Genomic DNA, 26068 nt, shown 5'->3' with positions numbered 1-26068 from the left:
TTTTTTGTAATACTTATGTAAGGCACACTTTAAAAAAATAAATAAATGACAAACTGGGAAAACGTTCTGTGTAAGTAGGTTAAATATTTCCAGTTAAACACTTACGGTGTCGATATTATATATTGTTTATACTGTCATTGCATAAAGTACAAGGGCAATTTTATGTCTGGAAAATAAGGATTACTGTAGTGAAAAACATTAGTTTTACTTAGCTTTTCTACAAAATATATTAAAAAAATTTGCGGAAGAAAGTAGACTATACATATATTGGGTTATTATATGTGCATGTAATTTCACAAGTGCTACTTATCACCATAATAAAGTTAAACGTACATCTATCTACAATAAAAACATTTGGGGTTCAGTGCCTTACACTGGGTAAGGGTAGCCAAGTCTAAAACTTCTTAACACCACAAAATAGGACAGGTTCCTATCTCACCTATAGAGTTTGCCAGTACGAACAGTGACTATAACAGTAAATATTTACTTATCCAAATAGCTTATTAAAAAAGAGAGATTTTTAAGCCTTCCATAATTTACATCTGGGGGTATATTTACTAAGCTACGGGTTTGAAAAAGTGGAGATGTTGCCTATAGCAACCAGATTCTAACTGTCATTTTGTAGAATGTAGTAAATAAATGGTAACTAGTATCTGATTGGTTGCTATAGGCAACATCTCTACTTTTTAAAATCCGCAGTTTAGTAAATGTGTACTGGTGTACTAGTTAATACTAGCAAAGACACTTTAGAAATACAGCATATTATGGCTTCAATGTAGGAAAAAGCCCAGTATTCCAATTGAGCTCATTCTAGAATCTTTTTTATACTAACCCAGGGAAATAACCTACTAATAACAATGCACACAGCTGTTAAAGTAGGTTGGCATTTAAATCTGCATTCATCCCTGAGGGAAGGGAAATGAATTTGCTGTGTATAACTCATAAGTAGCATTCTTACACAAGTTTTATTTTCCAAAAATAGTCATTTTATTGATAGAATCAACTCCAATGCACCCACCACTGTCTCAAAGCCAACCTATATATAAATACAGCCTTTATTCTAAAATAATTGACAAATCAGTGCTAATACGTCATTTTGTACCAGCTAAGCCTTAGTATATACAACCCCCCTGTGTGCATGCCAGCACTTTCCATGTGTCTCATTTAAAGGTAACAATCCTACTGCACAATCCATTGTCATCATATTTTACAGATGTCTGTACTGAAAATCCTGATGAGAAATCAATTATCACATACGTAGTAGCATTTTATCACTATTTTTCCAAAATGAAGGCTTTGGCTGTGGAAGGGAAAAGAATTGGCAAGGTAAGAAATTAGACTTTCCTAGACTAACCTTTGTAATAGGAAACCTATAGCCAATTTGGTTTTATCATATTTATTTATAAACGCAGCAAGCAACAATTGAGCGCTCGTTTGTTAACTAATCTTTAAATTTCCTTTACTTTATATTGCTTTGCATGTTCTTTTATCCTTTAATTGTCACATACGTTGTAAATAGGAATCATCTCACCTATTATACAAGTAGCCTAGAAAAAGTAAGGAGGGGTACACACTACAGAAATTTTCTCCTGATGCAATATCGTTAACGAGTTTACCAACGATTAAATAAAAAGTCCTGATCACCATGCCGATTCATGAGTACACACTAAACATGTTTTACTAGATTTACCTTCAGATCTGTGCTCTTCATCTATCATAACCATCGTCTGAAAAGATTGTGACTCTGCACACTCCATAGAGATCTATGGACACTGCCGGTCAAGAGTCCATACATACTGCAGAATTGGAACGACATCATCCATCATTGAACACGATTTTAAGTACAGTTTAAAATCAAATGAAATGATACGATGGGCTTTGGAATGATGATCGTTCATTGTTGGAGAATACACACTAATGTGATATGGGGCCAAGCGGTCGTTTATCGTGTGATTGGCCCCATAGTTGACTGAAAAACCTGTAGTGTGTACCCAGCCTAACTGATTTGGACATTAAAGTGTATTCATAGCTTATACATACTGAAGGCATTCATTTTGTGAGATGTCGCAATATGAAATATTATATGACATCTCAGTGACGATACTAGTTCGCAGTGAATAGACTGTGCCACAGAATGGTGGCCTCCAGTATGCGCTAGAGTCCGGTCTATTTTAACATGATTGTACTCCATCATGATGTAAACACCCATATATTTTTATTGTGTTTTGACTAAATGAAATTTGTGAGTCCACCTGATTATTAAGGACAGCAAAACTATTTTCTTGTAATATATAGCTAGGGAACATCCACTTATATCACATGCAGGACCAAATTTAAATAACTGGAGCCTGTTATCATTCCATCAATTCATTGTTCTCTGCTGATTTAAAGAAATAAAGTTTGAAATACGCACTGTGCGATAAACAGCCGCCTTCCAGCCTAAGCCACCCTTAGGCACATGTCTAGTGTGGCAAATGGTAATTCCAGCCCTTAACCGCCTGACTCATTCTTCAAGTATGTCATGATAGAATGCGCAATTGCGAGTGAAGGTAAATCACAGCTAGATATGAAAATCACCATATACATGCCGGCACTTTGCCACCCAACAGCCACACTCTGAAACTACCTCTCCTAATCTGAGTGGTGCACATTATTTTTTTACTGTCCCAAGATATAAAAAGGACTGTTTGGGGATTATGTTTGATACAAGCAGTCTGTTTGGATTTAGAACGTTGAAGGATATGTCATGAAACTTCTGAGACTACATAACGTTATCCATCTTTCTGGTCAAGGTTCTGGATAAAGTCATCGATATTGAGAAGATGATATATGAGTATGAAAGACTGACTTCAGATCTACTGACGTGGATTGAACAAACCATCATCTCTCTGACAAACTTGAAGTTTGCTAATAATTTGAAGGGTGTTCAGAAGCAATTGGAGTCTTTCAGTGATTATAGATTAAAAAGGAAACCACCAAAGTGAGTAAGCTGTTCACTCTAATCAAAGTCATTTCTAGAAACTGATGTAAGAGTCAACACTCTTTTATATATATATATATATATATATATATATATATATATATATATATATATATATATATAAAAGGAGTTTAGCTTAACTCGACCATTTTGACTAATACGCGCCAGTTTGTCATGCTGTTTGCAAACTGCAGCTTTATAAATGAGACACCTTGTATCCCAACAAGGTCTCCAAACCACAAAGAGCTTGCAGTTTTGTTCCATGCTATTTAATGTGTGGTTTGACCTTTAATAAATGGCTTAATTTAAAAATTTGGACAACAAATCGTATGAGAACCAGCGGTTTAGTAAATTTCCCCCTTAGTATGTGCAGGGTGTGTTTGTAGATTTAGGCTATAGATTGGAGTGACACACTCTTTATCAAATTAAAATGCTGAAAAATGAATAGGTCCATTTTAATACACAAGAGTGAGAATAATATCTAGCAGTGTCCTGCTTACTTTAAGACATGAATCGCCTGTTTGTTGTTTGTACAGATCACCCATGTAGCCTGTATATACACTGCTGAGCGTACATGACATATCTTTTAGTATTCAGCTACTAAAATACCCTTAGGAGCTGTCTCAAATATTATAAAGCATTTTACTATTAAGTAATAGGTTGGAGCAAAAAAGAACTTGTGAGAATTCAGCCTTCAGTTTCTGTTCTTTGGTCGGAAGTGCATGTTCATATTTCTGACCAACTGTAATGATAGTTATTAATATGTATGTTAAAAATACTGTTTAATTCACAGGTGTAAAGACAAGATGGAACTAGAGGCCCAACTGTTCTCTATACAGTCCAGAATGAGGGAGAATAAACAGAAGGTGTATCTACCTCGCGATGGCCAGTTGGTGTCTGACATCAATAGGGTAAACAATAAATATATCATGAACACAAGAATAAAAGGATAGAATAATATATTATTCTTGGTTACAATTTGAGATGTAATTTATTATACTATCAGTATACTTTTGTTAAACGACCTCCGTATTACAAATTGCAACACTTTCACTCCTGTGCATACAAAAAGATTCATATCCTCTAGTGGTTCTTAACCATACTTGTCCACTCTCCCGGAATGTCCAGGAGACTCCCAAATTCCGGGTAGGTCCCCTGGTCCCCCAGAAGAGCAGGCCATTCGCCTGCATCCCGCCCACTTCCTAGTGAAGTGGGAAGGATTTGAGCCTCTATGACGTGATACTCTTTAATCGTGTCATTTTGCCCCCCGTGGTAAAATTACGCATTTGCATCATTGCTGCGCAGCGGACGGAGTCAAAATGATGTGACTCACAGAGCCCTGCCCCCTCTGTCCTTACTCCCTGCCTTCCCCCCGGGAGAAAGATTAAAAAGCAGGTAGGTATGTTTTTAACCAGGAGGGTGTGCATCCATGTGGATGTCAGACATTTCTGAGAGTACAGGTCATCATGCTAGGTTTTAGCAGAAAATAGTTTTTAATGTTTGTATTCAAATGGAGTTTGAAAAAATGGACTTGGAACAATTCTGGTGTGCTCAGTTAGTACCATTTCCACAACTGACAAAGGGAGCATTGTAGATACTGATCCCTTTTACCACCACCTACCTACCTATGTGCATACTTACCTACTTTCTTCAGCTCCCTTCCGGGAGCCAGCCAGTGGAGGGGGGCGTGAAGGGGCGGGGTGGCCGAAATCGCGTCATTTCGGCCCCGCCCCCTGTGACGTCATGACGCAAATTGCGTCATTTGACAGCGGGGGCGGGGCCAAACGCCGCGATTCACCGGGAATCGCGGCGTTTGGGATCTAATTCTGCCCACTTCACTAGGAAGTGGGGCACTTCCTAGTGAAGTGGGCAGAATTCGGGAGATTGCCACACTCGCCCGGGAGTCCGGGAGACTCTCACAAAATGCGGGAGTCTCCCGGACATTCCGGGAGAGTTGGCAAGTATGCCTATGTGAGATGGGATTATCATCACTTCTGAATATAAAAACGAAGGCCAGAAACAACCTAAATACGAGTGATGACGTGTGTGTGGCTATTTCTTTAAAAAAACAAAACCCCACAAGGATATATTAATTAATAAGCTACAGAAAAATAGTAATGAATCCTTGTTAAGTTGAATTTTAATAAACATGTCTGTAAAAGTATTTTGCAATAAATTTATGTGTTCCTGATATACAAATCTGGACATATTTCTCAATGGGGTGTGAGATTTTATTTTGAGAATCAAAGGGGTGCCAGCTGCCAGAGAGGTCAGGAGCCGCTGCTCTAGTCAATAATTTAGTGGTTAAAGAAATCATTTATCTATGCCAGTGTTGGCTAACCTGTGACACTCCAGGAGCTGTGAAACTACAAGTCCCAGCATGCTTTGCCAATATATAGCAGGTTATTGCTGGAAGGGTATGCTGGGACTTGTAGTTTCACAACACCTAGAGTTTCAAAGGTTAGCCAGCATTTATCTATGCCATTGATGGGAGCTATTCTCATTGTTTTTTTTAAATGATTTGTTTATTTGTGGGTTTTTTTTTATACAGCACTGATCCTGTGAATAATTCAGGACCAGCACTGTCTTCCCTGGCTTATTAGGGATGGAATTAGCTAACCATAATTTGCCTTAGTTTGATCTGATTACCAATGGCTTTATTTTCTGAAATATTTTCTACGTTGTTAGATATCTTTTTGATCTTGGATAAACTGTAGGTAATTTTCCCCAAAAAATCAGTGAAGAAATATTTTATATTTAAAATCTTTTGTTAGGAATAAAGGTTTTTTAAATATTTTTAACTTTTTTGAAAAAATAAATCAAATCTATTTTTACCCTTTTTTATATCATACTTTTCAACCTTAGTGAAACTGAATGGCCACTTCGGCAGGTAAGTTAACCCTTACCTTCTGGACCAGAATAGCCAGGACACCTAAATATTGCTCAGGTGCTTCAGCTATTTATTTATTTTTGTTAAATTGCAGCAATAACTGATTTTTATGCTCTAGATAAGTGGCGATAAAAAATTAGCTTTATGACCACGATCAGGACTCTAACGATATATAGGCCCCATAATCTCAAAGAGTAATACATGTTGTTGAAGTGATATCTGTTCTGGAAAGATCTCAGTTTACACTGCTAGTGTCTGGCTTTTGTCCTCTGAAAACAGGCCTGGGGCCGTCTTGAAAAGGCAGAACATGAACATGAGACGGGTCTGAGAAATGAGCTGATTCGGCAAGAGAAGCTGGAACAGTTGGCAAAACGTTTTGACCACAAAGCCGCAAAGAGAGAGGAGTGGGTAGCTGAAAACCAGTATCTCATTTCACAGGTAACTGCCTTAAACTTCTGCAATAAGAAGGGGACTTTAATATGGATCATTTTATTATTATTGCAGTACTGTGTTAGCCAGAAAAATCTATGTGATGTTAAATACTTTCGTGTCAAAAAAGACAAAAGTATTATAGGAGTGATACCTCTGGGTAGCCCAAAAAATTCTTATATTTGCTAGCTTTCAGAGCACAGAGGCCCCTTCATCAGACAAGTTTACAAATGAATGACTGAGGAAAAGGCACAACATTTAAAAGCTGTTACATCAGGAAATTTGTAAGGGGGGGGGGGAATTACATCATCAAGATAAGCTAAAGTAATAAAAAGGAAGTTATTGTTAAGGATGGAAGAGTAAAGGTCCTACGAGTTCAGAGGTCTGCACTCTGCTGTGGGGTCTGAAGTGTGTCCATGTAGTGGGTCATAAATCCAGGTGTTAGATTGAGTCCTTTAGTCAATGACTGGAATGTTCTTATCAGCTTGAATTCCCATATTTTTCTCTCCCTGTCATTTTTAAAAAGACCTTTCAGTATTGGGACTTTAAAATCTGTCATACTGTGTCCTGGTTCAGAGAAGTGTTTACCCACAGTGGTGTCCAGTTATAAAGCTCATTTTTATAGACTGAAAAAGAACATTTATTAAGTCTGCATATAGCATTACTGCCTTGTAAATACTGATAAATGGTACAAAAGAAACAACATAGTTTTGGGCATTACGGCACAGCAGGGATGAATAAAGTTGCAGTATGAATCCAGTTTTGCGGCCTAACAGGTCATTTCACAGAGGTACGCTGTTCTGTACGTTATTACTATTGTCTTCTGTATGTGTAAATGCACATTTTGCAGAGTTTAGGTCATTTCATTATGCTATGTAGTGTGGTTGCGATTGGATTGGGGACACTTACGGCTTGATTCCACTGGTGAAAGTTTGCGGTCAAATGGGCAAATATTTGGCAATTTTTTTTTTTTAAATTTCGCTCACCTTTACAACACAAGCAGCACTTTGTCTGGGGTCTTGTCACAAAATATCTCCCAACTCGGCAACTCCGTTCTGCACAAGATCTGCGTCTCTCATGCACACTCATTACATCCTCCCATTCCCGGTTACAGGACTTTTTCCGGGCTGCACCCACTCTATGGAATTCTCTCCCTCGGACAATAAGACTTTCCTCTAGTCTACAAGCTTTCAAGCATTCTCTGAAAACCCACCTCTTCAGACAAGCTTATAATATTCCTCAACCACCCTCTTAGCCTCATTACACTACCCTATTACCACCTGTTATTCAACTACCCCTTGACCAACATTGTTGTGTGACAGAATCATTTAGCTTATGAGTCACTTTTACCTTTGCAGTCTGGCTGGGCCGACTGCAAATGTAGACTTAACCTCATGTGTCAAACTCCCATTGTCCAATAGATTGTAAGCTTGCGAGCAGGGCCTTCTCACCTCTTTGTCGGTTTTACCCAGTTTGTTTATTAGTTTACTATGTTTGTCCCCAATTGTAAAGCGATACGGAATATGTTGGCGCTATATAAATAAATGTTGATGATGATGATGATGGGCCTTATAGATTCAGCTTACTTAATTATCAGTGGTACAATAAGATGGACTTAGTGCCAGGTCAACTTAATGGTTCAATTCAAACTTGGACCATCATTTGTAAAGATAAAAATTAACAATTGATGATAATATAAATTTAAATTCAAAACAGTTATTTTGAACAAAGTATCTCTAATAGAAAGTTACCATTATTATCTGAAGACAGGATGCTACCAATGTTATTAACACGATGCTGAAATGTGATTGGCTTCCAATACAGCTTTTCATTGTGATCTAATACAAATGTTTTTTTGCCACAGGATAATTTTGGCTGTGATTTGCCTTCAGTTGAGGCAGCCGAGAAGAAACATGAAGCCATCAAGACAGATATCTTTGCCTATGAAGGGCGCGTTCAAGCATTAGTCAATGTAGCAAAAGAACTGGAGAATGAGAGATACCATGACATACAGAGGATTAATGCTAGAAAAGACAATATATTACGCCTCTGGCAATACCTTCTGGAACGGCTGCACGATCGACGCCAAAGGCTGAACATGAACCTTGAGCTTCAAACCTTGTTCCAGGACATGCTGCATACTGTAACCTGGATGGATGAAGTGAAGGTAAAGGATATTGTGTTACTTGCCAAATGCAGGGTTAGTGGTTAGAAAGAGCCTCCTTAATAATGGAATATTTTTACTTTGACTACAGACACCAATTAATAGTTAGACCATGGCAATACTTGAATGATCCTTTTGTATCTTGTAGAATGGACTTTTGTCAATGGGCTTTGGGAAACACCTCAATGAAGTGGAATATTTGCTTCAAAAACACACCTTGACTGAAGCCGACATAAAGGCTCAGGATGTCAAAGTGAAGTCATATAATGCGGCCATGCTGAAGTTTGTCACTGGAGAAGGTAGGTGAAACACAGGTCTTTATATATTTATCTCAAAATTACTGAAGGGTGATAAAGCTTATTGGCAGAAAAATAAGAAGTTCATAAACTATGCACAGAAAAGTGCAGGCTGGTTTGTAATTAAAAAAATATTTACTTTCTGTACCCCATAAATCTTGAAAACCAATAAAAATACTATTGAAATTGTTGAAAATATTTCTTATCAAAATTTCGGGGATGCAGTGGTGCTTCGCCCAGGACTGGGGACAAATTTTAACTGGGAACCAGACCAGTATACAATAATGCATTCTCTGCATAGGTTAAGATTTTACCTTCAGTACCTGGTAGGAAATTTTGTTTAGTGAGTATAATTATCCTACATTAAAGAACCTCCAAAATAACCTACTTTTGCCAAATTAACCAAAATCTTCTCTCCTGAGTGGATACCATTTGTCTGATATGGAGTAAAACTCTATTGCTTTTAAGCAAGTTAACATTAATAATACAGTCCTAGTAAATGCTTAATTGCAATGTACAGTTTGTAACACTCATTTAGTTTAGATAATAAATTATAATGTGCCCCTTCCTCTCTGGCTAGTACCTACTCCTAAAACAACTTAGGCATTATTTGAGTTAGCTGTATGTGTGAGCAGTCCTGTGGGCTGAAGTTACATTGTTAGTAACCTCATGTGATCATTCTGACTAAATGGGCTAAACGCTGGTAGACTTTATGCAGTTTTAAGATGTCACAGAAAATATATCAGGAGCACAGTGAAATATGGTTCTGTCAATACAAAAAGGGTCTGGTTCATTACGGAAAGTAAAGCAAAAAATTGAGTAAGTTTGAACCTTGGCAAAAACATGTTGTTTTGGAGGGGGAGGTAAATTTAAAATGTGAGGATAGATTTATAATTGGGGTAGAGCATGTCCTAGATCAATTTTAAATATCATTGTACAAATAAGCTAGTAAGTATTTGTGTGCTACATGAAAACAGTATATATCTTATGTGCAAAATAATAAACTAATTTGCACCCCTTGCACTGTAACATGGTTTGTCCAGGAGAAAACTTACTCATTTTTTTTGCCTTACTTTCCTTAATGAATCAGGCCCAAAATGTTCACACTTGACCTTCAGAGAAGATGGCTAACTTCATTCTTTCTTATATGAAAGATGAATTTAGAAGAAACTATACAGCTGTAACTCTCAGTGAACGTAACATATGCTTAGTTATATGTTGTCTGCCCACCAGCATGTCAAAAAATATAAATATTTTAGACCCCCCCCCCCCTTCCCCGAGGCTGAACTGTTATCAGGAGATAAAATAACATATAAATACCACAATATTACAACACTTATATTAAAACAATGTAATTGCATTTCTAGGGTACAAGCCTTGTGATCCACAGTTGATTAAAGATCGAGTTCACCACCTTGAACTTTGTTACCAAGACCTTATTGCCATGGCAGCACAGCGGAAGGCTCAACTACAGCAGTGTCAATGTATGTGGAAATTCTTTGGAGACATGGATGAGATCGAAAGATGGATAAAGGAGAAAGAACACATTTATACCTCCATGGACTTTGGGAAAGATCTTACCACCATCTCCATCCTTCAAAGAAAGCATAGAGCTTTTGAAGATGAACTCAAAGGTTTTGAATCTAATTTGCAGCAAGCTATCAAAGAAGGGGAGTTGTTGATTGCCAGCAAACACTATGCGGCACCTAAGATCCAAGAACAAATTGAGAACACCAAAAAAGAATGGATGCAGCTGAAAGATTTGGCTGCATTCCGTTTAAAAGTTTTAAATGACACTGAAAACTTCTTCCAGTTTCAGGTCGATGCTGAAGATCTGGTCACAAGAATGCAGGACACGTATTGTATCATGCAAACTGATGACATTGGTCATGATGAATATTCCACCAATGCGCTGATAAAGAAACATAAGGATCTTCTAGATGATATTATGTTGAACAGGAAAGTCTTGGAAGGTCTTAACCACCAAGTTCAACGTTTCCCTGAGGAATACAAAACATCCCCTGAGATAGACAGCCAACTTCAAAGGCTGAAAGCTCTCTACTCTGATCTAGCATCTCTAGCAGACCTGCGCTCTCAAAAACTTCAGGATAATCTAACGTTTTACAAAATTCTTGGAGAAATAGATGCCTGTGAGATGTGGATGAATGAGAAGGAGAATTGGATGGAAAAGTTGGTGATTCCAGAATCCTTGGAGGACTTGGGTGTGGTTCAGCATAGGTAATGCCTTTATCAAAAACAGTGTTGTTGCACTGCCCCAAAAAAATTTAACGGGGTTAAATGCAGAGGAATTTGCAGTCTCTTAACTGGTATTATTAAATGTCTTGTTAGTTTTGTGCTTCAATGATTTAGTTGTGTATTTTTCTAAACCTGTCCATTAAAGGGGTTCTCCACACTATGGCCATAAATTTACAGGCCATTAGAGGTTTGAATGTTGGGGACATGATGTCTTCACTGAGGATGGTACATGAATAAAACAAAGCTGTATTTAAGCACTCGTGTGTCACCCTTGCCCGTGATGTCATACTCCCCAGTTAAAACCCCTGTAGCCAGGGCCGGTGCTAGGGTCCTTGGCACCCTAGGCACACTTTCAAAATCCTACCCCCCCTCCCCCTCCCCCCCCCCCCTTCCCCTAGGCACACTTTCAAAATCCGCACCCCCCTCCCCCCCCAGGCACACTTTCAAAATCCGCGCCCCCCCCCTGTCTTTCCTTACCTTATCTTGCCGCCATAAAGCTGCTTCTCTCTGCTCCGTCTCCTCCCCTCCACTCACTGACACTGTCGGGCCGTGATGATGATGTCACGCCCGACAGTCAGTGAGTGGAGGGGAGGAGACGGAGCGCCCCATCAGCTGTTGGAGGGGAGGGCGGCGGTGGTGATCCATAGCCCCTTCCCCCTCCCCGTGGATTTATCTGAAGCTGTGCGACGGCCGTGAAAGGTATGGTCAGCGGTCGCCGTACAGTTTTAAAGTAATTTTAATTCTGTGGCGCCCTTCAGAGCCTGGCGCCCTAGGCAACTGCCTAACCTTGCCTAATGGGAGCGCCGGGCCTGCCTGTAGCCTAACCACAGTGAAAACAAGGGGCTTTGCTTGGGTAAACTGTAGAGCCCTTCTAATGCTTTATGTTTTTGCATGTAGTTGTTCTGATCACTGATTTAATAATTAAATGTATGACATGAACCTATACCGTTCCAAACAATCAATATTACAATTGATCTCCTTCTAGATTCAATACTCTGGATCAAGAAATTAATGTCTTGAGTTCCCAAATCCAGAATGTGAATAATGCATCTGATGCTCTCTTTGAAAGTGGACATCCCAGCAGAATGCAAGTGAGACAAGGCCAGGACCACATGAACACCAGGTGATGCAGGGTTTATGTCCTTCTCCATATGTCATGTCATTTGTGTAGTTCATCTACTAGAACAACATTAAAGAGGAATTAAATCCATGATATCGTAGACTCCACTAGCTTTTTAGTGTGTAATTTGCAACACTTTTACAGTATGAAAAAATGTGATATTTAACAAGAAACATCAATGAAGGCATCACTCATACTTCTTTATTTACACAGGTGGGCCGAGTTTCAAGCAATGGTAGCGCATAAGAGAAAATCTGTTGATTCTTCCCTGAATCTTTACAATTATGGTCTGGAGTGTGAAGAGACCAAGAACAGGATATTGGAGAAGATCAATGTGGTGGATTCCATCCAGCACCTTGGGGATGATCTTGCTGCAGTCATGTCAATTCAGCGGAGACTTTATGGTATTGAGAGAGATCTTACAGCTATTGAGACTAAGCTCATAAGTCTGCAAGAAGAAGCGAAAAAATTGGCAAATGAGAATCCTGATCGTGCCCAAGAGATTTTTGACAGACTGATTGAGATCAACAATGTCTGGCAACATCTGCAGAATGCACTGCAAAATCAAGAGGACACGCTAGGGGAAAGCAGCAAGCTGCAGAAATTGTTGGTAGACTTGTTAGATTTGGAAGCTTGGCTCTATAAAGCTCAGCAGGCAACAGCTTCAGAAGATACACCCACATCCCTAAAAGAAGCAGAGCAGCTATACAATAACCTACTAGCACTTAAAAAGGACATGGAACACCATGAATTGGATTTGTACGATGTTGTTGAGATGGGCAACAATGCAACAAGGGGACAAACTGACCCTCAATACCAGGAGCTAGGACAAAGAGTTAAAGATATGGAAGTTGGGTGGAAAGACCTGCAGAGGATGTGGGACAACAGAGAGATTTATCTTAAGCAGTGCCTTGAATTCCAGAAGTTCTTGAATAATGCAAAGCAGTCTGAGGCCATTTTGAGCAATCAGGTGATTTTTGAAGATGCACTAAAATTTTGTTGTGGATACCAAGAGCTATGTGATAAAATGTACTTATTTATAATATACCCCAATACTAAATATACCTATGCTATATTGTTAGATTTGAAAGTCAGAATAAAACTTGGGTGATCCAGCCAGAAAATGGCTGGATCACCCAAGTTTTACAATAATTTATAGTGATATTATACAGGTACATATCTCCCAGCTACCTAAATTTTGGGAGGATAATCCTGTTTTGTGGATCTCAAAAGAGGTGGAACTTGCGCAAATTTGGCAAAGTTTCATCCCACAGAGTGGGAGTTTCTGGGCGGATTGAGCTGGGCTTTGGAATAATCAGGGGTGGGGCTTATTTTGTCCTGTTGTTGCAAGTCTAAATGTTGGGAGGTTTGCAGTAATGTCATATCTTGTCTTTAAATTAAAACTGACATTAAGTGGCAAGTTTGTAGTTCGTAGCAGAATTACTATCCATCATAACTACTAATAATGTGCATTGTTAAATTAGGTTGTAGGAATTTTTTTTAACACTGGCTCTGCTATATGATGTCATTACATTGACAATGTATGCAAATTAACTTCTGCATATGATATGTGGGACTGGATAGGTTATTAGGATACATTTTATATATATATTGATGGACTATTGATTCTTAGGGCTAGATTTACTAAGCTGCGGGTTTAAAAAAGTGGGGATGTTGCCTATAGCAACCAATCAGATTCTAGCTTTCATTTATTTACTGCTTTCTACAAAATGACAGCTAGAATTTGATTGGTTGCTATAGGCAACATCCCCACCCTTAGTATCTTCTTCCCTTATCCCTCTTTTAGGTATTTTATTTGTAAGTACCGTAGTAGGTTTGAAACATTATTGCAGAGGCGGAACTAGCGAGCTGCGGGCCCCGGTGCAGTGTAGCGGGGAGGAGGGAACCGGGGCCCACAGCTCGCTAGTTCCCCATGCAGCGGTCCCATTATCTCCATGGGCCCCCAGTGCACCGTACCTGCTGCACCAATGGTAGTTCCGCCACTGCAGTATTGGTCATTTATTATCATTGTAATATTATATGTATCATTATTTGTTGGAGTACAAACAAACTCTCTTTACATTTTCTTTATGCTTATAAACATAAAACTCATTGTATTTTTATTTCTTAGGAGTACATCCTTGCTCATACTGAATTACCCGATACATTACAAGCATCACAAAACAGACTGAAGAAACATGAAGACCTTTTAGCCACCATGAAAAATAATGAAGAAAAAATTATCGGGACAATAGAAAATGCAGCAAAACTGGATGAAGATGGAAATATTTTTACTGATCGGGCTGTGGAGAAAGCTGCCTCACTACATGATAGGTAAAGTGGGATATATAATGTACACCCATCATGTACACAGTGGAGGCAGCCATTTTGTGAGCAGAACCTATTCATCATATCACTTCACTAGTAACTGAGGTGCATTGTCACGACATGGCTGCTTACTCTGGGCCTTGTTTACAAAGTGCACTCGATGAGCACCACAAAATGTCGTTGTTTTATATCAATATGCCTGGATGGTCAGCCCAGCATATAGTCAAGGTATACACCTATTTAGAACATACTTGCCTACTTTTTTGACCTTATCAATCACTTATTTATATTATGCTCTGTATTCATGTCTGCAATTATTTTGTCTGGTTTGTATGTCACTATTTTATGTATGCTCTGTTTCCCCACAGTCAAGTGCCTTAAAAATGATGTGGAGGTAAATACACTTTTTCAGGATCCACTGAAGGGGTATTTAACACATTTTTCTGCCCAGAAATAACAGATTCACGTTTTTAGACCGTTGTTTTCTAACGCAGTGAGACTTCCTACCCCCCCTGTCCCATTCACACAAGAACAGCACACAAGAATTTAGTGTACCTAAGTTTCAAACCAAGCAATAAAGCAATGGGTTAGGTACGCTTGATCAATGAGGAAAAATCCGACATTAACAAGCCCTACAAATAAAATCCGAATTTCTGCAAAACAGATTTGAAAATAAACAAATTTACCTTGAAGCCGACGCTGGAGATCTTCGATTGGATCACCATGCTGACAGGAAGTTATTCCGATTGGAGAAGTATTCAGCACTGCAGCTTGACGTCATCGCGACGTCTGTCAATAGAAATTTAAAGCGGCAATGTGGGGACCCCTAAGGTTAAGTGTTTAAACACTTAACACGACATTGCCGCTTTAAATGTCTTTTGACAGACGTTGCGATGACATCAAGCTGCAGTGCTGAACACTTCTCCAATCGGAATAACTTGCTGTCAGCATGGTGATCCAATCGGTGATCTTCAAGGTAAGTTTGTATATTTTTAAATAGGTTTTGCAGAAATTCCGAGTTTCTTTGTAGGGCTTGTCGATGTCGGATTAGTGGTAATCGTGAAAGCAATGACCTTCAAATCACCACAGATATTCCAGCTATATTTTTCATTCCGGATTTTTTTCTAACCACAAATTCATATTTTCATACGACTATTTTATATCAGCGACTAAATGGATATTGAAATATTTTTGTAGAACTAACTAAATTGATTGTTCCTACATATTCATTCAGATACGCAGTGAATGTGGAGAAGGCAAACCAGTTCTCTCATCTACTGAAGGACCATGTTGATCTTCAGGATTTCTTGGAAAACTGTGATGAGGTAAATTTACGGTTCGCTGTTCTGAGCAGAAACTATTTATAATTTGAGAATATATTATAATTCTGTTCCATGCTATATGTGTAAATGCATGCACTGATTTTGTGGAAATGCCATAGGTGCATCAGACGGTCCTATGTTTCATCACAGCAGCAACTTTTTTGCTTATATTTTCTTAGGTTCCTACTAGCAGTTTTCTTAAATAGCAATCTTTATTATTTTATTTGTGTCTGTACCCAACTGCATACTTACCAACTTTGAATAGTTGGTTTCCGGGAGCCTGTCATGGGAGGTGGGCGTGACGGGGGCGGGGCTCCAAAATGTGCGCCAGTTTGGACCCGTCCCCGTGATGTCATGACGCAAAACGCATCATTTGACAGTGGGGAATCGGGAATCGCAGCGTTTGGGAGCTAATTCTGCCCACTTCACTAGGAAGTGGGGCACTTCCTAGTGAAGTGGGCAGAATTCGGGAGATTGCCACACTCACCCGGGAGTCCGGGAGACTCTCGCAAAATGCTGGAGTCTCCCGGACATTCCGGGAGAGTTGGCAAGTATGCCCAACTGAGGTTGAAAAATGCTTTTTATTTGGCTTCAGTTATGGATCTGCATACTATACTTGGTGACAGTATTTGACACATACCGTGTTTCCCTGACAATAAGACCTACCCCGATAAAAAGACCTACCCTTTCTTCTGCAGAACGGTCCAAAATAAGCCCTACCCCAAAAATAAGACCTAGCTAAATCCCCATTTTGCCCAGTCCCTGCACTACAATACAGTGCCCCCAGGTCGCCCCCCCCCCTGCATAAAATGGATGCCGCCTTTAAAGATTTAACAGTGGCATCCAATCACAGCTGCAGCGTCTCACTATCTCTCAGTGAGCACGCACCCTACCATCGTTTTCTATGAATGACGCTGGCGTGTGTGCCAGGGTTATTTACAGCAGCGCCGCGGAGGAGAGTACAGAAAAAGACGAAAGTGAAGACAAAACAAAAACGTTAAGTAAAATATTGTAAAGCAGGACTGATGGGCATGCTGGGGATAAAAGCAGTACTGAAGGGGACTGATGTTGTTGAAGAAGATGAAGACATGACCATTTTTGAATAAAGGCAGATTTTTTTGTTCACACTTATCTGTTTATTGAAATTGCTGTCAATGTTAATTAAAATAAGACCTACCCCGAAAATAAGCCCTATGCTGTGTTTTTGACCCCCCAAAAAAATAAGACAGTGGCTTATTATTGGGGAAACACGGTATTAGACTGTGAACCAGATAAGGGCAACAAATTTGAGTCTGCTTATTACCTTTGACACCAGATGTTGTCAGGGGGTCCAGACACGACTCGGCAGCCTGTCAGGAACATTTAAAAGGAAAAAAATGCAGGTCGCCCAGTGACCCAGCTTCAGGTTGGCCACTCTAGGACCGGTCCAGGGGACAAATGCCCAACTGCCCCCAGAAAGCCAGCGCTTAGATGTGACTCTCCATATTGGCTCTAGTTAAATGAACATATAGCAAGGCAGGCTGTGTGAGGCATTCATCATCATCATCATCATCATCAACATTTATTTATATAGCGCCAGAAAATTCCGTAGCGCTTTACAATTGGGAACAAACATTGATAAGACAATACTGGGTAATACATGCAGACAGAGAGGTAAGAGAACCCTGCTCGAAAGCTTACAATCTATAGGACAATGGGAGTTAGAAACACAAGGGCATGTGCTACATCATATTGCACAATGGACCAGCCAGACTGCAAAGGTAAAAGTACTGAGTGGGCTGTGTGTGTTGCAATGTTGATCAGAAGGTTGTTGTCTTGCGTTAGCAGTGTAGAGGATGGCAATAGGGTAATCTAGGGAAATTAAGATGATGGTTGAGGAATATCATAACCTTGTCTGAAGAGGTGGGTTTTCAGTGAACGCTTGAAGGTTTGAAGACTAGAGGAAAGTCTTACTGTGCGAGGGAGGGAATTCCACATTGGGGAAATGTTGCAGGTATAAGCTGTAGCAGCAGCTTCTAATCACTTTTTTAGGCAGTAATGTACCTACTTTCCAAATACAGTAAATATAAAAATGAGAGTCTCTACAATGATTGGATTGTGAATCAGGTCTGTATAATATAGCTGCCAATGACTGCACTTAGGCGCTATTCCAGCATTCCCTATGCAGAGGGCTACATCATGATTTCTCCTGGTGTGCTTTCCCAGCTTCTATCTTCTGAATGGAAACCTATTTGAAGCAGGAAATTATTCTTGATAACATATTGCTTGGTAGCTGCTGGTCACAAAACTTACATGCTCCACACTCCTGTGCTGCTGATTTCCTCTGCCTCTGTGTAAAGGTCAGCACTTCTTGGATCTGGCGGTCACATGATCGTGGCTGGGAGGCGGCATATTCAAACCAGCAGAGTATGTAAAGCTCATTCTGACATTGCAGCTGTGTCAGAGCAACAGGTATTCATACCCAGACTGACTCCCTGTTATGCTGTATTGCTGCTGACCTTGGCTTGCGGCGGTTCTTGGTGAAGACTGGGGGACCCATTAGACTCCGTGACTCTGTTTAGCCAGCGCTAAAGCAAGCTAAGATGTGTATCCATCACCCCAGGGCTCATTTCCTGAGACAATCATTACACTGGTACTGGTGTAATTATTCTGCTGCTGGCATACCATTGTGCAATACTATTGGTATATTACTGGGCAACTACGATTGACATACAATTATTCCTGCAGGTTTCTCCATGTAGGAGGAGGGGGCGTGGCCTCATCTGGGCACAGATACTGGCCAATTGGTTGAAAACAGCGCTCCCTAGATGTATATGTAGAGCTGCTAAAAGGAGTAAGATATAGGTGACCCCAGCTGTTAGTGGTGCATGAGGACTTATGTAGGTGTACACTTTTTTAGGTGGGCATGCGCAGTGCAAATGTACGTACAGTATTTTATGTTAAGCAAACATGTGTACACCAAACTCAGCATCAGAATCTAAGTGTTCATTATTTGTGTGAGTCCACAAACAGGCTTGAAGCAATGGATTAAATTTGTTGGCAAACCAAAGTCAGGACATACCGAACGGAATCACAAAAACCAGGTCTAAAGTAAACTGTTGACAAGAGTAGTACACTGACCCAAGTCAGGAATATAAAACCAGCACAATTTTAAAGAACTAAGGAAACATCTCCCAGCGATGTATTGACAACAGCATGGAATATGACAAACCATAATGTTAAAATTCACTACCCAATAGGTTTTGCTAAATTAAGACTCTTTACTCATCCAAAATAACAATTGTAATTCATGTTTCAGTTAACTTTGTGGATCGATGAAAAAATGTTAACTGCTCAGGATACATCGTACGAAGAAGCTCACAATTTACACAGCAAGTGGTTGAAACACCAAGCTTTTAAGGCTGAAATTGATTCCAACAAGGATAGACTGGAGAAGATTGATAAGGTAAATGTTTCATTACTTTATATCATATGCTTTGTTTGGCCCATTATGTTACCAGAGGTTACCCCTGGCCTAAGGGAGTTTGCTGTGGGCTTTTATTTTCTTTTGTGCTATAGATTGATTATCCAGACTTGTCTGTATTGCATATGAGATGGTAAATGTATGAGCTACATATATTTGATTAATATTCCCTATGGAGTGATGGGCTACAACTTACATTTTGACAGTGATTTGAACCAAGATTATGTGAGGTAGCAAACATATGTTACTGTATTTTAAGTACAGAATTAGAGGTCAAATCTCCAAAACTGTTCTCTGAGTTTGATTAGGTTATAGCAGGATAAGTTAAGTGTATTGTTTCATTTTGAAAATGGATTTGAAAAAAATAAGTCTGCATGAAATATAGATTTTACGCCTGATTCAGTAAGGAAAGTAAAGCAAAAAAAATGAGTAACTTTGGGCCATGGCAAAACCATGTTGCATTGGAGGGGTAGGCAAATTTAAAATGTAAAGAAAGATTTATAATTGGAGTAGAGCAAGTCCTAGATCAACTTTTAATGTCAGTGTAAAAATAAAGCTATCAAGTATTTGCATCCTATATGAAAAAAAAAGCCAGTATTTTCCTTATGTGCAAAATAATAAACCCATTTGCACCCCTTGCGTTGCAACATGGTTTTGTCGAGGTTCAAAGTTACTCATTTTTTAATTTACTTTCCTTAATGAATTTGTGTTTTTCTTTTGTCATTTCCTCGGTTCGCGATAAGTTTCTTTGATTCTCTCTCACAGCCTAGAATATGTGTCAGGAAGGTGCAGGGAAGATTAGGCAACATGGGAACAAAATCAAAAACATTATTGAGATAACTGTCTCAAACAGAGAACCATAATCTTAGCGAATATAATGGAAATCATTAACATTTTCAGTTTACTGGTTACTCTCCTCAATCACAGTTAATTTGTCTTAAATAGTCACGTTTAAATGGTTCCTGTATAGAGAGTCCACCACCCATGGTTTGTTTGAAATTATAATCTATATTAAGTATTATAAGCAACACATTCTTTCTTTTTAGGAAGAAAAGCAATTGGCCCAAGTAAAACCGCAATTTGCCCCAATAATCTCTGGAAAAGTTGGTGCCTTACATGAGCAGTGGGATAAGCTGGAGTCAACAACCATCAAGAAAGAGCAGTTACTGTTTGATGCCCACCGTTCTGAGCTATATGAACAAAGGTTTGCGGACGTATCTACGTGGATAATTGACATAGAGCAGCAGGTAGCATCTGATGACTATGGAAAGGATTTGACTAGTGTTAATATTCTTCTCAATAAGCACAAGGTAAGTGCACATTTGTATATTCTGCTTGTAAAGGCAGCTACAGATATGCTATCCTTTTTATTAATACCAAAAGTAACCTGGTCATTGATCTCTGTGAAGTGATTTGACCTGTAAATGATACTGGGAACACTGACTGTGGGAGTGTAGAAGTAGGCCGGGTCAGATTAAGGGAATGGAGGGTACTCTGAGCCCCCCCTCCCCCGAGCGCTTACCTCGTTCCGTTCTTCTGTCACTCCCTGTAGAGCTCCCGCGGTGCGCAGTAATCTCCCTACTGAGGAGATCTTGTGCGAGCGAGACTATGACTCATAGGGGTAAATGTATTAAGTTGAGAGTTTGAAAAACCAATCAGATTTTAGCTATCATTTATTTAGTACATTCTACAAAATGATAGCTATAATCTGACTTGTTGATATAGGCAACATCTCCACTTTTCAAACCCGCCGGAACACTCTCAGCTTGATACATTTACCCCATAGTCTCACTCTCACGAGATCTCCTCAGTAGAGAGATTACTGCTCGCTGCGGAAGCACTATAGTGACAGCAGGCAGCTAACAGCATAACATTTGCTGTTAGCTGCCTGCCATTCTCCAGCTGACAGTCGGAGCCGGGGGCGGGGTCACCCCCGACCCGATCAATGTCGGCCACTGGACTCTAGCCCAGTTAGACCTCGGGTTAATCCAGCCCTGGAAGTAGGAGAGAGAGAGCTCTGCCATGCATAAATCTATATGGTAATGAATTTCTGACCTTAATATGCTAATGACACATTGCTGCCATAAGTTGACAACAGCTCCTAAATGGGTATTTTAAACACTAGAGCATAGAAGAAAGAGTATGTGTTGGCATGAAAATATTCTGGTTCCTTTACTGGTAAAGTGCAGGAGATATATTGGGTACCACTAGTAAAAACAGATGTAGCTGAACATAAAACATAATGCATTTAATTTTATTATTCAGTATTTAAAATTTTCCCAAATGTCTTCTCCCTCCAATAAGAGTTCTACTGTATAGTTATTGTTGGTATTACTCATATGATTGTTTCCTTAGGACAAGTTTCATCAATTAAGATCACATCAATGTCCTTTTCCCCAAAGCATGGCTATAGATTAAATAGGATTCAGTAGACCATTATTTTTTATTTGCATGATATATTTGCAGAGAATTGAAGATCAAATAGATCACAAAAAGAGAGAAATGGATGAAGTTGTTCCAGATGTTCCATCACTTGATAGAGAAAGTGAACTTGATGAAAAGGAACAAAATGTTAAAGTACGCTTCCTTCAGCTTCAAGAGCCAATGCAAGAACGGAAAAGAAGACTACAGTCTTCAAAGCATGTCCACCAATTGTATCGGGACTTGACTGATGAAATTGTAAGTTCTCATCTCTTGGCGTATTGACTTTACAGTTATTAAAGGTTATGAATGGACTACAAGTACACACACTTACACATTTACTCTACAACAACATACACATACCAACTATTTGGAGTCCATCAGAATAAGTACATTTCCAACACCAAAAAAGATGCAAAAAATATGGACTTACACTGCTCCTATATTTCCATACATATCCTACTTGTCCACCAAGAACCTTTGACGGTAACCTGCCCCTGAAAAAATAATCTGCACCTGGGTTTGTTGAAAGGGAGAAATGTCATTCCAATGTCCATCCTACTACCAATTGAGGACCAACCTTCATTAGTTTCCAGTTCTTTTTGTATCCTGAAATGCTGCCAAATTATCTTCATTTATGACCAAATTTAGTAATGAGAGTGAGGGAATATCAGTCTTATCTTTATTACATGTGTCACTTTTTTCTTTTATATGCTGCTCAAAGTCTGCCTAGACAACAGTGAATTTGTGAATAAGAACAACATTTTTTTATGTAGTATTGCAAAACCCTTTTCTTGTTGCTGGTGCATGTCCCCTATATACCCTAGATTGTCCCCAAATTCCCCCCCTGCCCCCTCTTCCCACTGGGCACTGCCCTGCCCCCACCCCACTTCTTTATCTGCATGGAACTGTGGCAGAGCAGTATGTGGAGCCAGGCTCTGACATCATAGCTTAATGACTCACTTCCAGCCCATTACGATCATGGGGTAGCAGCAATCGAACAAGTTTGCATGTAAAAGGCTGGCATAGCTGCCCCTCCATGTCAGTGGCCAGCGTATAGTTAGTAGGCAATGAGGTTCAAATAAAGACATCGAAGGAGTGTCATTATACCACTCATTCAGTGGTCTATGCGCGTGAGTGTCTAGGTTCACCTAGTGAAAGCGCTGCACTAGCTTTACTATACTAGTATTGGACTGTATTTCCTAAGGCCTCTAATTTCCTCATTAAGGACTAGTAACTGAAAGAGGTTAGAATGTACCCAGTGTCTGGTACGTGGAGCAGCATCTGCACTTTCTCAAAAAAAAATCAAAACTACAGCATTGTCTGAAACCACTCAATTCTCATAAGTGACTTTCCTGAATGGACAGGGCCTTACCTAGAATACAAGAGGGAGCAGGAGTATTTACTCCTCTCCATCCATATATACTTCTTCAGTGTATAAGATGAGAACGTAACAGACATCATGGAACATAATGACCAGCGGTGATCTCACTGGTATACTAATGTCATCATTCCTTTTTTTTCGGTGGGGAGGGGGAGTATTTAACTATTGTGGCATTGCCAGTGGAATGAAATTGACAAAAACAAGTAAATGGGCTACGATAGAAATATTAGTATTAAGCTGTTGTATTAATACTGATGTTATACTAATAATGTGTCAAGTGTATTAGCATTTCATTTTGAAAGATTTAAGTATTCATAATGTACAAATTTGCTTTCTATATTCTATATATTAAACATTAATAAGGGGCCTTATACTGGCCTTTTAACTGTAATGTGAAATATCAGGACCACACCAATGAAAACATTTCTTATAAGGTATTGTATTTGCTTCCAGCTCTGGGTCCAGGAACGAATGCCACTTGCAGAGTCCAAAGATTGCGGAAATAATCTTCAGATGGTGCTAATGCTTCAGAAAAAGAACCAGGTATGTCTGTAATCTCAGTGATAGTTTCTGTGTAAGGCTACTCCTTGTCACGCTAGCCATAAGAAACAGACTCACCTACTGGTATTGGCGCAGCTAGCCTAGGAGGTGCGGAGTCTAATGTGCCCCAGGTTTTCGCAAGGGACCCTCGCAAGGAAGTTTGGGCTTCGCAGCTGAGACACGCAGGTCACGGCCCTCCAATGTAGCCACCAGTGAGGAGTTTAGAGAGAAATCTCACAATCCGGGTCAGAACCGTGCTTGAATATAGGACCAGAGGGACAGGCAAACACAGAGTTAGGAATGCTCAGGTCAAACAAGGAGATCCAATATGAGCCAAAGGGGAATCCAGGAGAAGAGTCAGACGATCCGGGCCAAAACCAATAGTGAGTCAGGAATGCAGAATACTTAACTAAGAAGCTGGTTCAAAGGTTGACCTAATACTCTGGCACCAGAATGGCGCCAGAGTCAGCTTTATATAGATGCAGGGCTTATCTCATTGGTGACAGGGAGATCGGCGGTCAGAGTCAGCTGACAGGAAGCCGGGCAAAGGGAACGCGCAAAGTGCGCAGGCGCAGGCGTCCGCCGGTCAGAAGATCAGGACGCGTCCCGTTGCTAGGCAACAGGATGCAAGTGTTCGTAAGGAGAGGGCTCCCGTCCCCGGCACTTCCTGTATGTGCGGGGACGACGTCTGACACTCTTTGTCTATTGAAGGAACATTACACTGAAACATAATAATTCTTTATCTCCTCTTTATAACATTTTACTGCAAGTTTTATTATAATTTAGCTACAGGGGGTTGTGCTTACGAATGATATCTAATATTGTAGTATTTCCAGCTGATGTTCGAGGCAAGTAAATTGAGAAATAGCTTCATTATGCAGAATAATTAATGGTATATGTCTTTCTGAATATTTAATGAAGATAAGGCATATGTATAAAAAGTTATATTTATCTGTATAATAATTTTCTTAATATTTTGTAAATTCAGTGAGATGCCTTGCCTTTCGTGTGACAAATTTTAAAAGGTTACAGTTCAATTCGACCCAATTTACTATTCATGGTGTGAAATAATTTGACCCATTCTTATAATAAATCGATATAAATGATTCCAAACCAAAACACAGATTGATTTCTGACTATCTATAATATAAATGTCTAGTGGCGTGTGTTAGTCTGTCTGTGTGTGGAAAAAATAAAACCAAGCTGCAGCGCCACCTGCTGGGCGGAGTTATACACTGACCTACTAAATTGTTAGTGTGTGTGGAAAAAAAAATTCAGAAAGGGCTGAAATTTGGTATACTAAGATGTTTTTAATTTGTTAATTTAATTTGTTAATTGTTTAAAGTGTTTATAAAGATTTAAAAAAAATATATATATATTTCTTGAAGGAGAAGTGACAGTTGGGAGTGGTTGGTGGTTGCCGGGGGTGACAGTGGGGAGTGGTTGGTGGTTGCCGGGGGTGACAGAGTGAGAGGAGTGTGATACTCAGGACCGCTGAGAGAGATCCCTGTGTCTGGATAGATGTGGCGATGAAAATGAAGGATGAGGTGATGGAGAAGAATGATGAGGTGGTGACATGTGGACAAAACCACATTAAAAAAGGGCGCTTACGTCGGGAAGTAACGCTCTTCCCCTGAGGAGGTCTGAGCTTTGGCCTAAATGCATGACAAGAACCTTTTTAACACCTTAAGTAGCTTGATTTGACTAGAATGCATGAGTATCATGCACGGGTTAACTTGTGATTTTACATACTGTGAAATATGGAAGATATTTTAGAAGCAGAGTCAGCACTTACACTGTATATTAGACTATATTTTTATATGTTATTATTTAACCTTTTTCTATTTTTAGACTTTGCAGAAGGAAATTGCAGGTCATGGACCAAGAATAGATGATGTTATTAAAAAAGCGGAGACTATAGAAGGTGAACCAGATATTGACCCTCAACCAATCAGGAAGCAGCGGCAGTCACTGCAAGAGCTATGGGATAAGTTGAAGACAGCAACAACAAATAGACAGAAATCTCTGAACCAGGCAAATGAGGCTCAGCAGTATTATGTGGATGCCAGTGAAGCAGAGGCTTGGATAGATGAACAACAGCTTTATATGATTGGAGATGAAAAGCCAAAGGTACATCATCAATATAACGTAACTATAGTCTACGGGTGAAAGAAATACTGATTAAATAAATCCATCATTTAATAAGAATTTGCAGTTGGCATTATCGGTAAGGCAGTTTTATGCCTGCCCTAGATCTTTACCTTTAAAAAAAATCCTAATAGTGCATTTTTTTTCCTTCACACCATCAGAGCTTCAAATATTGAGCTTTTGACTTATCAAACAACATGGAGATACTGTTCACCTAACAAATGTAGCATCAGGATGTCCTGCATTGAGTCCAAGTTCTTACTGCTGGAGTATAGTAATTTTACACATCACAATTCATGGGTGCTAGACGTTTAAGTGATGTGTAAA

At 39.5% G+C, this 26068-nt stretch overlaps 1 protein-coding gene across 1 annotated transcript in view; it reads left to right on the top strand.

The window, feature by feature from the left end:
- The window catches only part of LOC142108670 (spectrin beta chain, erythrocytic-like), an 80287-nt gene that overhangs the window by 30964 nt on the left and 23255 nt on the right, over positions 1–26068 (top strand). The window contains exons 8-23 of the mRNA XM_075192493.1: positions 1214–1326; positions 2793–2980; positions 3774–3891; positions 6150–6308; positions 8164–8466; positions 8612–8762; positions 10127–10997; positions 12001–12138; positions 12349–13105; positions 14267–14469; positions 15698–15788; positions 19084–19230; positions 20295–20558; positions 21715–21927; positions 23507–23596; positions 25445–25723. Coding sequence (XP_075048594.1) covers positions 1214–1326; positions 2793–2980; positions 3774–3891; positions 6150–6308; positions 8164–8466; positions 8612–8762; positions 10127–10997; positions 12001–12138; positions 12349–13105; positions 14267–14469; positions 15698–15788; positions 19084–19230; positions 20295–20558; positions 21715–21927; positions 23507–23596; positions 25445–25723 — 4085 coding nt within the window. The remainder of the gene's footprint in view (positions 1–1213; positions 1327–2792; positions 2981–3773; positions 3892–6149; positions 6309–8163; positions 8467–8611; positions 8763–10126; positions 10998–12000; positions 12139–12348; positions 13106–14266; positions 14470–15697; positions 15789–19083; positions 19231–20294; positions 20559–21714; positions 21928–23506; positions 23597–25444; positions 25724–26068) is intronic.

Source organism: Mixophyes fleayi, chromosome 12 (assembly GCF_038048845.1).
Source record: "Mixophyes fleayi isolate aMixFle1 chromosome 12, aMixFle1.hap1, whole genome shotgun sequence".
NCBI classification, from domain to species: Eukaryota; Metazoa; Chordata; class Amphibia; order Anura; family Limnodynastidae; genus Mixophyes; species Mixophyes fleayi.
This window is presented reverse-complemented; position numbering and strand designations above follow the sequence as displayed.